We start from the raw sequence: 14,378 nt of genomic DNA, 5'->3' as shown, positions 1-14,378 counted from the left end.
GGCAGAGCCTGGTTCAAATCCTGACTCTTATCCCTTACAGTTAGGTTAGCTTTCTGAGCCTCAGTTCCTAACCTATGAAACTGGGGTAACAGCTATGCTGTCTCATGGGAGCATCTGGAAAGCATGTGTCACAAGCATGCAATCACTGCTGATCCTCCTTCCACAAGTGGGCTCAAGAGACCCCCGGGCTGCTTCTCAGAGCTTCCCATTTATGTGTTTCATGGTCATCTACAGGGTTCCTGCCCACCCCCTTCCCAGACCAACCACTCCCTGTGAGAAGTCCCCATGACCTTGACTGGCCAGCATCCTGGAGTGTCTCTGAGCAGGTTCTTCTATACCTGGAGATACAAGTAAGAGGAGTCCCTGGGGACCCCGAGTTTCTATAGAGTTTGAACAGCAGAAACTGAGCAAAGGTAGATGACAAAGAAATCGTGATTCTATGTTTGGGACTCTTCAGGAATGAAATACCAAGAGGAATGAGTAATGTTGCGTTATTTTATTAAGTAGTTTCCCTTATGCACAGTTTCACTCTCTGAGTGTTCAGTTACCTAAAGTCAGCCACAGTTGGAAAATAGGTGAGTATAGTACTGTAACATATTTCAAGAGAGAGAGAGAAAGAGAACATTCATATAACCTTTATTACAGTATATTTATCATAATTATCTATTTTCTTTATTGTTGTTAAACTCTTTTTTTTTTTCAGACAGAGTTTCACTTTTGTCACCGGACTGGAGTGCAATGGCACAATCTTGGCTCACTGCAACCTCCGGCTCCCAGGTTCAAACTATTCTCCTGCCTCTGCCTCCTGAGTAGCTGAGATTACAGATGCCCACCACCACGCGTGGCTAATTTTTGTATTTTTAGTAGAGACAGGGTTTCGCCATGTTGGTCAGGCTGGTCTCGAACTCCTGACCTCAGGTGATCCACCTGCCTCAGCCTCCCAAAGTGCTGGGATTACAGGCGTGAGCCACCGCACCTGGCCTAAACTCTTAACTGTGCCTAATTTGCAAATTAAACATCATCACGTGTATGTATGTATGTGTAGAAAGTTCCACAGTTCCTGGCCTCCACTGGAGGATGTGGGAATGTATCCCCTGAGGATAAGAGGGGACCGCTGTATATGATAGCTCGTGTTTATGTTCTCATTGTTTTCAAAGATGTACATCAATATTATTGAATTGTATTCACTCAATAGACCTATAGGTAAATGGGAACAAGGAAGAATTCTCTGTGTGAGAATTCATGGATGTGCTGGCTCCAAGCCTCACGGTTAGTGGTGAGATTGGAACTGGTTTTGAAGGTGGGGTCTCAGCTCCAAACCACTCTCCAGACCTTGTTGCTTCTTAGGAACCTTTTGGCTCTAAAGATGTGAGAGGCCAGTGTGAGGACACCCTGGGGCCCTCCCTCTGGGGGTCTTGAGGAGTGGGGACTACCCCCTTCTTTTGTTGTAAGAAAGAGATATCTGCTCCAGAGATTGTCAGGACGGACAGAAACACCTTTAGAGAAGGACAAGAATTGAAAGGAAAATAAATAAGGAAAGTCAGAGGAGCCAATATCCATTGATGTTTCAAAAAGGGGAAAATTTGGATCTTTTTCTTATTAAAAGCCAAAAGGAAAAGTTAAAAAAAAAAATACGGGGGAATTATGTTCTCACTGGGAGTGGGGAGGGCTCAACTTGTGGGACATTCTTCTGCCTCGCTGGGGGTGAGGGCCTTGTGGAGTGGCTTCCAGTCTAAGGAGATGGAGGGAGCGATAAGGGTGAGGTGGGGGTTGTAGATGCCTTGATAAGCGAGGCAGGCCAGGAAAGGAGCACCTGCCAAGGAAACTGCAACCCATAAAGCTGGTCCTGGGCACGGGGGCGGGGGTAGGGGGCCGGCAGGGGACGAGGCAGGGGAGGAGGCTGGCCCAGTCTGAGCTGCACAGAGCAGGTGTGCAGGGACTTGCCGCCAAGGGCATTGTCTAGCGGTCTGGGGAAGAGAAAGGTGAGGCCCAATGCTCAGGCCCCCAAGGGCATGGACAAGTAGCCTGGGTGAGGACCAAGGTGTCCCCCCGCCGTCCCAGCTGGTAGACCAGAGATTTGGAGTCTCTCCTCGCCTTGTCTCCCTACTGTTTCTTCCTTTTGTGTTATTCGATATCACCATTCTATTTTTTCGTTTCTATCCTTTCTTTTCATGCCTCTCTCAGCATGCTGCAGGTGAGGACGCCTGCAAACTCTCCAGCTTCCCCGCCACTGATGTATGGTCAGTAATATCTCCAGGCAGCAGGAGAACTGGGTTGGGGGTACCAAACCACACCATCAGGTCCCAGAAACTTTCACACCAAAGCAGCCTGACCTCTTATTCTAACATAATAAAGAGGAGGCGGAAACTTAATACCTGGATTTTCATTTTTCGGAATTATACTCCCAAACCACGTGGCCACAGCCATCTAGGAAAAGGTTTCAAATACTATACTTTAAAACTAATTGTGATTATCACTGGATGGTGGAATTATTCACCTTTTTGGGGTTTGCATTTTTCTATATTTTATACTTTTGTAATAAGAAAACAATGTTTAAGGGATTCCCTGTTTTCTGCAAGAATTTATCTCCTTCAACAACGCAGGGCCAGGTGGGTGGTGGCGGTGAGGAAATGGAAGTAATGGTCATCAGTGCAACTCAGTAATTTCCACTTAAGCCTGCCCAGGAGGCAATTCTCACCCCAGCCACCCTCCCCATTCATTCTCACAGAGCTGGAGATGGATTCTCTTTTTTGCCAGGAAACCAAGAGGCTCCTCCCCCAAAACAGCCAGGAGGGAGGAAATTAGTGATGGTTTTTTCCATTCAAGCATTATTCTTTGGATCTCAGGTCAATGGGTTGAAGGTAGGGGTGAGCAGGGTCACTTGCCTACTTGAATCTTTCCTCACTCACCTTCAAGTGACCTCCTGTACCACTCCCCAGTCCCTCGTCATCTGGCTTGGACCATGGGGAAGAAAGTGTGTAAGAGATGATGGTGTATGCTGTACGCAAGAGAGCATCCACGTGGGCGCGTCTCCTAACACCAGTAACCTCTGTGGGAAAGCAGCTCCTTGTGTATTTCCCTTTCTGAAATTCCCTCTTGCAGAAAGGGTGCCTGTCTCCACAGTGTCCTTGGATCTGCATGTGGTGTTTTGTTCAGGTCTGGTATGCATGGATGAGCAGGAGCAGCGTGAACTGGTTATGAGTGCAGGAGTGACTAAACTCTCCTCTTACCTGTCAGCATCCATCCTGCATCTCATGGCCTATGCCTCTGTTTCTGGTTTCCGAAAAAAGGCCTTCATTCTGTCTCCCTACCTTACAACCTTCCATCCATCTCTGCCCAAGAAGCGGTTGGGGGGTGACTACCCACAGCCAGTTGCTGCCAACAGACCTGTGCTCGCCAGCCTCATGGGCAGGAGGCACATCCGGGTCCCGAGGCAGGATTCTTCCACATCTGTTATTTGGGATTCTAGACTCCCTGCCACACTGTGGTTTCTCACAGTGCCACACTGTGGTCCACCACCATGGAAGGACTCTAACTCCTTCTGGCAAGCAATGAGATAGGAGATGAGCCGCTAACAACCTTTTCTTTCTGTCCAAGAGTGCAGAAAGGAGCCAGACGTGGTGGCTCATGCCTGTAGTCCCAGCACTTTGGGAGGCCGAGGCAGGTGGATCACCTGAGGTTGGGAGTTTGAGACCAGCCTGACCAATGTGGAGAAACCCTGTCTCTACTAAAAATACAAAATTAGCCCGGTGTGGTGGCACACACCTGTAATCCCAGTTAATTGGAAGGCTGAGGCAGGAGAATTGCTTGAACCTGGGAGGCAGAGGTTGCAGTGAGCCAAGATTGCGCCAACCCACTCCAGCCTGGGCTATAAAGTAAGACTCTGTCTCAAAAAAAAAAAGAGTACAGAAAGGTGTAAAATGAGAGAAGAGGGCGTTTCAGCCTGGTGGTACAAGAGGGCAAAGGCTAGAAAAGGGGCAAAACCAGGGGAGGATGAACAGAGGGTGCGAATGGGTTCTAGTTGGTGCAGGCACCCTGCTCTTTGTCTCTCTCTCTTCACTGTCTTCATCTGTCTCTCTTCTTAGTGTCTATCTCTCTGTATCTGTCTCTACCTTTCAGTTTCTGTCTTTGTGTCTTTCTCTCTCTGTCTGTCTCTGCCTGTCTCTGTCTCTCTCTGTCTCTGTGTCTCTCATACACACACAGAGCCTGTGCCCTTGCCCACCCTCGCCCTGTGCTCCTCCCCATCTTTATTTTCTGGCAGACCCATGCTTCATGTAGAGCAGCATGTTCATGCCCATGACTTAAGAATCATGGCTGGCGCATCTGTTCTGAACCTTATCCTATGCAAACTACTCTTCTGAAAGAAAGGCCGCGTGGAATAGTGGGAAAATATCATATTTTAAAGTAAAAGTTAATCAAGAGTCCTTTTCTGCCCCTTAATATTTGAGTGATTTTGGGTGAGTCATTTTTTTCGGTGAGCCTTAGTTTCCTCATGCATGTAATAGGTATGACACTGTGATTTTGCAGTCCTTGTTGCTACGTGTATCTAATGGATGTGAATGTACATTCCAAACTCTTAGGTGATTTCTGTTGCTAAATACAGAATGACCCACTGTGGTCATCTTGGAAGACTCTGCCATCCCTGCTGGCTGTGCTCCATTCTCGTGCCTGGCAATGGAATGCTCTAGTGAGCCAGAATGAAGGTGGGGCCCATGGTTGTGATGTCACAGAACATGTGAAGTCAGGGGTCCTATGGAAGGGAAGGGGAGAAAACAGCCCTGGAAAGGGGTCAGGGCCAGGACAGGAATGGGGCAGGAGGTGCGGGGAGGTTGCTGGGCACTGGGAGCAGGGGGCGGCCAAAGGCAGTGGGTTGGCAAGTCCATGCCTCCCCTGGCCCCCCAGCTCTGCAGGGCAGCATTCCTGGTTGCCATCTTGCTGCTATTGCAGGTGAAGCCTCTGAAGGGGAGCCCAGTCCCCAAAGACAGGAGCCAGACAGAGAAAACAACCTTTGCAGGTAGGTAGAAAAAAAAAGACAGGAGAGTCTGGAGGCTCAGGGTCAGGTCTGTGTGAGGCCGGGCCCAGGTCACTGATGAGGCTAGGGTGAGACCTGACCTGGGTCTGGGTTATGGGAGGAAACTCCAGCCCTGATTGTCACCATGTGAAATAATAGTGTCAGGGCACACCACAGGCCAGCTGAACTCGCACGCAACTTCTGTGTGTGTAAGCATGGTGTATTTGGCTGGCTTTTGTCATGCTTCAAGGTGATCCCTGACTCCCCCAGTGTTGAAACCCTAGAGTAGGGAGCTAGCCTTAGGAAGGGTGTGGGTGTGTGTGGGGGTGTGTGTGTGTGTGTTTGAGCTGTGGCTGTGGTTGAACACAGATCAGAAAAAACCTCTAGAAAGAGCATCCACTGTCTGGTCAAGGTCTAGGATATGGGCAGTTGGGCCTGCAGCCCTAAGCTTTCCTATTCTAATTTCTCCTCTCTGGTTCAGGCCAGGGTCAGGGCTCAGTCCTCGTCCTTTTCCCCTGTTCCAGAGCAGAATCAAGAACAGTTCGAAGAGCACTTTGTGGCCTCCTCAGTGGGGGAGATGTGGCAGGCGGTGGACATGGCCCAGCAAGAAGACGACGAGACGTCCAAGACGGCAGCTGTTCACCACCACTCTTTTCACCTCAACTTCTGCTTTAGTCTGGCCAGCGTCATGGTTTTCTTGGGAGGGCCATTGAGGCTGCCAGTGAGAAAGCCTGTTTCCTGGATATCTGCTTCTGCTTCACGCTCACTCACTGACCCTCTCCCCCGATAGGCTCCAGCTCACAACTCCCAGAGGAGATGCAGGCATGGCTCTCTACCTCTCATCACCATCACTGTACCTCAGGGTTCAGCAGCAGAGATACCAGTTGCCGGCAGTGCCAACTGACTGCCTCTCCGGGTTCAGAGTTTCATCTCCCGGGACCAGAGACAGCAGACCCACGTCCTCCTCTCCCACAGCTCCCCTGCTTTTGTTCAGGACAGCAGATTAGAGGGAGGCAATGACAATCAAATAGCAATAAAATCCTGAGAAAATTGGGAGCCGCTTTCCGCTACTTAATCCCAGCCCTTCTTGTCTCTAACTAGACTGCTTTATTGTCCAATCTTTGGTCCACTGGGCGGAAACGCACCAGGTCACCAGTTGCTGATTCTTTCCTTTTCTTGTGTCCATGAGATATTTTTGACATTTCTCACTCTTCTCTGTTCTGACTTCGGAGTATTTTTCTCCCACATGGTTTCTGACTTCTAGGCATAGAACATAGCAGGAACAAGTCATTAAGAGACAAGCAGAAGCCAAATGCCAGCTTTTATTTTTGGAACAGAAGCGGAAAGGAGATCTTGCTCTGATTCCGTGGATGTGACCAGGGCGGTGTTGGTCAATATTTCTGTGCTGTGGCATCTTTGGTAGCTGGGTTACCAGAGCTGGCAGCGGCTGGAGGGGTTCAAGAGGGCACCAGGTGGACAGTGGAAATGTCTAGCAAAGGCAGGGGTGCTGCTCAGGGTCCCGTGGACTCGGAGTTGTGGAGGGCTGTGAGTGTCGTGAGAGTCCTGGGGGCTGGGCTCCCTACACATCACCTGAGCAGGAAGAGAGGTCATTGAAGGAGGAGGGTCCACAGGACAATGCTGACCTGGTGACAAGGGGTGACCAGGGACAGCAGACAAAGAGGGGAACAGGGGATCAAGTAATCCAAGGGCCACGTGAAGCATCTGAAATGTATAGGCCATTTAATCTCGTGACAGGAATCCAGGAGGGCCTGGGCTGTGTAATGATACCATTTACCAGTGACCGGGAGGCGGGGTCTAGCGCAGGAGCTTTGGGGGGATGTCTAATCTAAGCATGTTGAAGGCCTCGAGCCTGAGTCTGTTGAGGGGGCACAGGGAGCTTAAGGAGGTGATATCAAGTGGGCGCCACACTTAAGGTGAGGCGTCTGAAGAGGAATGTGGCACACAGCTTGTTGCGGGCTCTTTTTTTTCTTGAGACTGAGTCTCACTCACTCTGTCACCCAGCCAAAATGCAGTGGCATGATCTTAGCTCACTACAACCTTCACTTCCCAGGTTCAAGTGATTCTTGTGCCTCAGCCTCCCGAGTGGCTGGGATTACAGGTGTCTGCCATCATACCCAGCTAATTTTTGTATTTTTAGTAGAGATGAGGGTTTCACCGTGCTGACCAGGCTGCTTTTGAACTCCTGACCTCAAGTGATCCACCCGCCTTGGCCTCCCGAAGTGCCGGGATTACAGGCGTGAGCCACTGTGCCCGGTCACAGGCTCGTTTTTTAGGCATCTGTATTTTGGGAGCATGAGAGAAGAAAAAGTTGGTCTCCTGGAGGAACCTGGGAATAGAGTTTTTTCTACATTTTGAGTTGTGGGGGTGCTGAATTTGGTAGAAGAACCTGTAGTCATCTGGGTGGTGATTCCAAGGAGTAGGGAGGGATGAGAAAGGATGACAGCGAGGATGTCTGCGGCAGAGGGTCTGGGGTATTTGGGGGAGGGGTGTCTGAGGAGGGGAGTTCCATGAGCTTCAGGAATAAGGCGTTCATCTGACATAAAGCAAGTTGTGGTGGGAGGTGGCGGCCACCTACCTGGGCATAGCTTCGGAAGAAGATCTGCTGGGGGGTGAAGTCCAGGCTGGGCAGGACGGTCTCCCCATGGTGCCATAACAGCCTCTTGTTGTATGCCTGGGTAGGGGTGGGGTCGAGAGGGGCCCTCAGGCTCCAGACCTGTGGCCATTTGAAAGTCCCTCCACACAGTAGCCAAAACCCATGGCCCTGGCTCACTGGTTCTGCACTGACAAGTTGATCTGAGCCAGAAGGAATAGTACTTCCCAGAAGACCTATAGATGTCCTAAAAATGGAGGATGGCTGGAATTGGGGGGTGATCCCAAAGTTGCCATCTGTTCAGGGGGATGTGAAGGGCAGAAAGCCATGTGACTGGACTCGCATAAGGAGTGGTGGAAGGAAAACTCAAAGACATGTTTTCTAGTCTGCCAGTCACATACATAGTAGCCTCTGACACTGGCATACCTGCAGTGCAATGGCTAGCCCCCCAGCATCTGCAGCGTTCTCCAAGAACGTGAGGGAGTCATTGAAGGAGGTTCCACTGGGTAATGGAAAGGCAGCATAATGGCGCTCTAGGCACAGGAGAGCTTCCTGGAGGGCATGAGTGTCACAGCCCAGGCAGCCCCCAGGCAGCACTGTTGAAAATGGGACAAGAGAACTCACGGTTGAGGGTCGGTTGGTGCCGCAGAGATGAGGATGTGGGGGGTACCACAGACTGACCCAGCTCCCAGGAGTAAGGCAAAGTTTCCAAGACTGCCCCACCTCACACCCTCAAATAACCTTCCTTTCCCTGCAGGCCTCCCCTGTGGCCTTCCCTTGGGTTCCCTAGAATCCCACCTCCCAGTGGCCCCCTGTTACCCACAGAGCTGGTAGAAGATGTGCAACAGCTCGTGGGCCATGATGCTGCCAGCAGCGCCAAAGTTCACGGCTCTAGGGAGATAAGGGCTTGTTTGATCCCCAGAATCTTTCAGCATTTTTGACCCCAATTCTCCTACCGTAACTCCCATCCATCCCGACAGCTATCAGCCCCTCCTGGGAAACTCCCTGCCTACCCTTGCAGAGTGACCCATACCTAGGGTAGCCAGGGTGGAAGAACGGGGGTTGGAGGAGTCCAGCTGGAAAAACTACCACATGGTCAGATATCGAATAGTAAGCATTGACCTCCCAGGGGGACACCTGCCACCTGCGGGAAGAGCACATATGAACTCCAGCCCCCACCACGTATTGCCCTGCCACCCCGAGGCATACACAGTCCCAACTACCATTACTGCTCATGCTGCCTGCCCTGAGCCCTGCCTTCCTTTCCTGCTAATCGTGGATGGGTCTCTCTGGGATGGAGTGCCCGTGTCTCCCCTGCTCTCATACCTGTGCAGAGGGAAAGGCCGCAAGAAGCTCTGGATGATTCTAGCTCGGAGGGACCGGACACAGCTCAGGAGAGACTGCAGGAAGCTGGGTCCAAGTTGTATCTGGGGAAGGGGCTGGAGGTGACTTGGGCACACAGAGACTTATAAAGATGTGCGCTGACATACACCAATGGGTCCATTTGACCCTAAACAGACAATCCTGATACACAGGCATCCAGAGATCAGGGGACAGCAGCCCAATGGCATCACCACACAGCACACAGGCTTTACACATATCAGCACACAGATGAACACGCCCAGGCCAGTCACAGGATGCATGCATGCCTATGGGCACACGCATTGGGACCTGGAAAGATTCTGCTCTTCTGCCGGCAAGACCTACGGTGTGGATATCCCCCCATGAACTCCAGCCAGCACCAGGGCAAGGACAGGGCTGAGTCACCCAGGGAAAACTGATTGTCTGACAAAGATTCAGGAGGATCAGAGAAGTGAGGAGAAGTCAAGGACTGAGAAGGAGCTGGACAGCACAGGGACTCACATCGCTATATTCTTCTTGGGCCACCTCTGGCTTCAGGGTCCATTCTGAAGCCCCCATCTCCACCCGCAGTTGAGCGACCTGGAGAGAGACACAGAAGGGGGTAGGAATACAGCTACTCTGAGTCTACCAGAGGGAATTTCTCCCGCTTGTTGCCCTGTCCCAGCCTCTCACATCGTTGCCAGGTTGTGCACGCAGCACAGTGGCTTCCCTACTTAGCGTGTGCCCAGGGAGGCCTTTGGCTCTTGCTTCCAGCCCCCGACTGGCTTGGTCCAATACTCCATTCCCCCCACACGCTCCCACACCAGCCAGGACACCTGGTCTGACCTTGTCCTGGGCCAGGTTCTGAGTCTCCTTATTCATCCAGGGAAGGTTTCTGAGGCGAGTGATGAGGGTATCCCGGATTGCAGTGAATAATTCCATGGCCTGTGGGAGTGAGGTCCAGGGATAAGGGGACAGGATCAGGAGAGGCCTCAGCCTGGCCCTGCCCACAGCTTCTGACCCTTGGAAAAGGCTTTGGCCTCAAGGAGCTGCCTTTGCTGGAGCTGCAGCTAGAGAAGAGGCAAGCGCTCAGAAAGAGATGGGGAAAGGATCATTCCTAGATGGCCATAAACCTCCAGCGGGCAGAGGATCTGTGGAGAGAGGAGGGCAGTGCCAAGCCCACAAAGGGAAGGTGGGGCCTGGCCATCCGTGAGGCCATCAGAGAGGTAGCTCCTTTCCGTGGGGAAATAGCCTGATGCGGGAGAAAGACGGTGTTCTTACTCCTGGGGGCAGGAACACCTCTCAGAAAGCAGAGGGAGGAGAGGGCTGTCATTTTCTTCTCTGGCTCAGGGCTCTTGTCCTCACACTTTCTTTTTTAAAGCATCCACTCCCTCTCCCCATCCTCCTGAGCTCTTCAGCTTCCCAGCAAGTCTCCCCGGCTTCACAACCTGACTGTGTAGTCACTGCTTCCCCAGCCACCTACCACCTCATGGAAATCCTTCCTTGGAGGAAAATGAAAGACATTATCAAGAGCTTGGGCTCTGGCATCGAAATGCCTGAGTTCAAATCCTGTCTCTGCTTTTTGGTGACTGTGTGTGACCTTGGGCAAGTCACTTAACCTGTCTTTGCTTCAGTTATCTCTTCTACAAAATCAGGATAATAGGAACTAAATAAAGTAGCTCATGCCAAGTGCTTGAGGGAGTCCCAGGCATGAGGTAGGTACTCAGTAAGTATTCAGTGGTGATTTATTTGCCCTCTTCGAGATTATGTCATCCCGTTCTGATGTCATGTCATGTGTTGTTAAAAAAATCTTAGATATCACAGGAAGGAGGCTTAGAGATCATAGTGTTTGATTTTCTCATCTGATGGTTGAAGAAATGCAAGATGGGGAACATTGGGTGACTTGTCCAAGTGACAGCATGCTCTTGAGACTTCATGTTCAGAAGCTGAACTGTTTCCACCCCAGGGATGGAGCAGGTCTTTGGGTTCCCTCTCTCAGTGGCCCTTCTCTCTCTGACTGCCCAATTCCCCAACCACACATACCACTGAGAAAGGCAAAGTTCATAGAATGAGGGCTGGGTTGGGTGGGAAGGGGCGGAGGGCTGTGGGCTGGGAAGAGCTCTCACATACAGCACTTCGGGTGCTCGGGCCAAAGGCCTCTCGAACAAACAAAGCCGCCAGCGTGGGCTGGAAGAAGGTGCCGGTCTCCTCCACACACTTCATCCATTGCGGGCGGGCAGGCTATGGAGACAAAGCTAGAATGAGTGGCTCCCGTTCAGAGCTCTTTCCCCATTCGTCTCCCCAATCTTCACAAGATCTTCATTCCCAGAGGGTGCTCTTTTGACCAGACCTTCTGGGTTTCATCTCACGTTACTATCCCTTAGGGTGACACACATCGCCGCTCAGTACAAAAGCACATCTTCCTTTAGAGCTGATCTCATGAGCCTGGTTAAGCGAATCCTTCATGTTATTGCCTATTGAATTTGACAGCAAGGCCTCTAGGAGGCATCATTCTTGGGGACCAAAAGGCTCCTGGAAAGAAGATGATGTGCGCGCGCACACACACACACACAACACAGGCTGGAAACCTGAATACTGGCATGCCATATCTTAATTTTTGAATGTTGGAGACTAATTCAAAGTTTGCAAAAGACTCTACAGGCTAATGAAACACATCTATAGACAAAATTCATCCTCAAGCACCACTACCATCCTACCACTGAATAGAGTATTAGTACTAATAAGTTCGAGTTATTAACTTAAACCCCTGTGCTTCCATTACACCAGCTGTCAAAATGAAAACAATACCTAGTCTACCTTCCTCAAAGGTTTGGGATCAGGGGAAATAATACCCTAAGTACTCTAAGGCACTACCCCACTCTGTTGGCATTATCTTGGTTTAGCCAGGCTTGGAAAACACACAGATTGAGTCCTAGTGAATTAGATAGAGAAATTGATGTTGAATGATAGTGCAATTTGGGTGGAGTCTCGTCTGGCTGCAACATAAGTAAACATCAATGGTGAATGATTTCAAGCTAACTTGACTTCCCCTGACATTCCTACTAAGAATTCTAATTAATCCTTGCTTAGCATTTCTTTTCCTCATTTCCTGTTTTGCTTTTCTTCATAACACCACCTATTTTATTAGTTTATTAGTTTATTGTCTTTCTTCCTTCACCAGGATATGTGGCTGAAGGCAAGGTTATTTATTTGTCTGTTTTGTTCACTGCTGCATTCCAAGTGCCTAGAGAAGCACCCAGAATACAGTAGGTGCTCAATAAATGTTTGTTACATAAATGAATGGCTAAATCTGTAGCTAGGTCTTCAAAAACCTTCTCCCTTCAGGATCTTAACAGTGGTCTGGATGAAGATACACTGAATAAAACTGCAAATGATCCAAAGTGGGAAGACCTGAATAAATTGAGATGCTGGGCTGAATATAAATCATTCACATTTAATCATCACAAATGTGAACTTCTGCTGTTACTTCTCAAAACCCATCTTCCCAAGTTTCATAAAAGAAAACCTGACTTAACAGCCATTTTCATTGACTGTAACTCTATTCAAAATTAATCATCCAAAGATGGTCCAATAATGAGATTTAGGAATCTTTCTGTATAAGGGCACTATAAATTATAATTCACTCAGAAGAATATGATCAGAATTCGGTAATTAATGGCCACTGAATAGAACCAAACATTTTGATCATATCAAGGCCAACCTCTAGGTGATGTCTTTGATTCAATTCTTCCTCTTAAACATCACTCATTATCAGGCTATCCCGTTGCTAACCTTAAAATATGTTCTTTTAAAACATAAATGAGATAAATCCCTCTCCATGTCCCTATTTATTTATTTAGATGGAGTCTTGCCCTGTTGCCCAGGCTGGAGAGCAATGGTGGGATCTCAGCTTACTGAAACCTCCACCTCCTGGGTTCGAACGATTCTCCTGCCTCAGCTTCCCGAATAGCTGAGATTACAGGCACGTGCCACCACACCCAGCTAAGTTTTGTATTTTTAGTAGAGATAGGGTTTCGCCATGTTGGTCAGGCTGGTCTTGAACTCCTGACCTCATGATCCGCCCACCTTGGACTCCCAAAGTGCTGGGATTACAGACGTGAGCCACCGCGCCCAACCTTGCATGTCCCTATTTCACACAGACAGAAGCAAAGGTCCTTACAGTGGCCCACCTGACTCCTGGGATTACAGGAGTGAACCACTGCTCCCGGCCAGCCTTCTGCATTCTTTAAGCCTGAGCCTCAACACAAGCACTCTACAGCCTCCAGGAAGTGCCATGAAGCCATGGTGCTGACATTTCTAGGTAGCTGTATGGTTCTCTCCTTCTCGCTCTGATTCCCTCCCCACTATTGTCAGAGTCACTCTGCTCCAGGTGCCCTGGCTGCCTTGCTGATTCTCAAACACCTGGAGCACACTCCAGGGGCATCAGTGGACGCAGCCTGCCTTGCAAGCCTAGTCTTCTCCTCCCAGCCAGAGCCACCAGGAGGATCCCTCACCCTGCACCAAGTTTTACCCAGCCTCCCTCCTGCCCGGTCCTCATGAGATGATGCCTCTTTCTTTGCCAGAAAACTCCTTCCTCTCCCTAGACATTTTGCCGGTTCTGCCTACTGCACAGAGATGCTACTGATCCTTCAAATGCTCCCTGATCTCTCCCTCTTGGGAACTCCAAGAATATCTGCTGTCTAAACCAGGATCCCCTGGGAACACAGCCATACGCGTCCATTTACTTCGGTTACAGCTGTTTTTGCACTAAGGGACAGAGCTGAGTAGTTGTAACACCAACCATTTATGGATCACAAAGTCAATATTTACTATCTTGCCCTTTATAAAAGAATTTTCTAACCTTTATTTGTAGCACCTACTTATTTCTCAATCCTGTACACTGTGTGGTTAAAAACATGACTTTATGAGCCAAAACATCTGTTTTGGAGTCTGTTCATTTACTTGTGAGCTGTGTGGTCTTAGGAAAGTTTCTTGACCTTTCCGAGCCTATTTCTGCAGCCGCAAAATGGGGATTAAAAACCGCGAAGTGTTTTTGGAAGGTTTAAATGAAATAACCTGCGCTAAGTGCTGGCAGACAGTGACTACCCCATGTATATCAGCTATTATCATTATTATTAAGTGTCATATTTTATACTATTGTTCCAGAAAGGGGAAGTGGCTTCCCCAAAGTTACACAACTATTTGTTGGCACAGGTTAATTCAGCTTTTAAGCCTAAGGACAATCATGTGCCCTAGTGGAAAAGATAATGGCTTCAGGACATCTAAGCCTTCTGCATTCTTTTTTTTTTTGTTTTGAGATGGAGTTTCATTCTTGTCACCCAGGCTGGAGTGCAGTGGCATAATCTTGGCTCACTGCAACCTCTACCTCTCAAGTTAAAGTGATTCTCCTGCCTC

General features: G+C 49.5%; 2 protein-coding genes across 22 annotated transcripts in view; one reads left to right on the top strand and one right to left on the bottom strand.

Annotated features, from left to right (window-relative positions):
- Window positions 1-79: 79 nt before the first annotated feature.
- KEL (Kell metallo-endopeptidase (Kell blood group)) overlaps window positions 80-14,378 on the bottom strand; it is a 299,932-nt gene continuing 285,633 nt past the window's right edge. For 9 of the 21 annotated variants that reach the window (XM_064372647.1, XM_064372684.1, XM_064372673.1 and 6 more), the window contains 8 exons: window positions 11,094-11,204; window positions 9,810-9,908; window positions 9,486-9,563; window positions 8,949-9,049; window positions 8,656-8,766; window positions 8,446-8,513; window positions 8,049-8,218; window positions 7,333-7,703 (listed from right to left, as the gene is read on the bottom strand). In XM_064372647.1, coding sequence (XP_064228717.1) covers window positions 7,425-7,703; window positions 8,049-8,218; window positions 8,446-8,513; window positions 8,656-8,766; window positions 8,949-9,049; window positions 9,486-9,563; window positions 9,810-9,908; window positions 11,094-11,204 — 1,017 coding nt within the window. In that variant the 3' untranslated portion in view covers window positions 7,333-7,424. Of the gene's footprint in view, window positions 364-3,761; window positions 6,272-6,301; window positions 7,704-8,048; window positions 8,219-8,441; window positions 8,514-8,655; window positions 8,767-8,948; window positions 9,050-9,485; window positions 9,564-9,809; window positions 9,909-11,093; window positions 11,205-14,378 lie in introns of those variants that run through there. The other 12 variants (XM_064372666.1, XM_064372668.1, XM_064372663.1 and 9 more) reach the window with 12 other exon arrangements.
- LLCFC1 (LLLL and CFNLAS motif containing 1) lies at window positions 4,744-6,056 on the top strand. The gene is made up of 3 exons (XM_064365632.1): window positions 4,744-5,014; window positions 5,536-5,732; window positions 5,934-6,056. Exons 1-3 carry the CDS (start codon window positions 4,753-4,755, stop codon window positions 6,054-6,056), a joined length of 582 nt encoding a protein of 193 aa, XP_064221702.1. The 5' UTR covers window positions 4,744-4,752.

Source organism: Aotus nancymaae, unplaced genomic scaffold (genome assembly GCF_030222135.1).
Source record: "Aotus nancymaae isolate 86718 unplaced genomic scaffold, 86718_ANA_hifiasm-v0.15.2.pri h1tg000002l, whole genome shotgun sequence".
NCBI classification, from domain to species: Eukaryota; Metazoa; Chordata; class Mammalia; order Primates; family Aotidae; genus Aotus; species Aotus nancymaae.
This window is presented reverse-complemented; position numbering and strand designations above follow the sequence as displayed.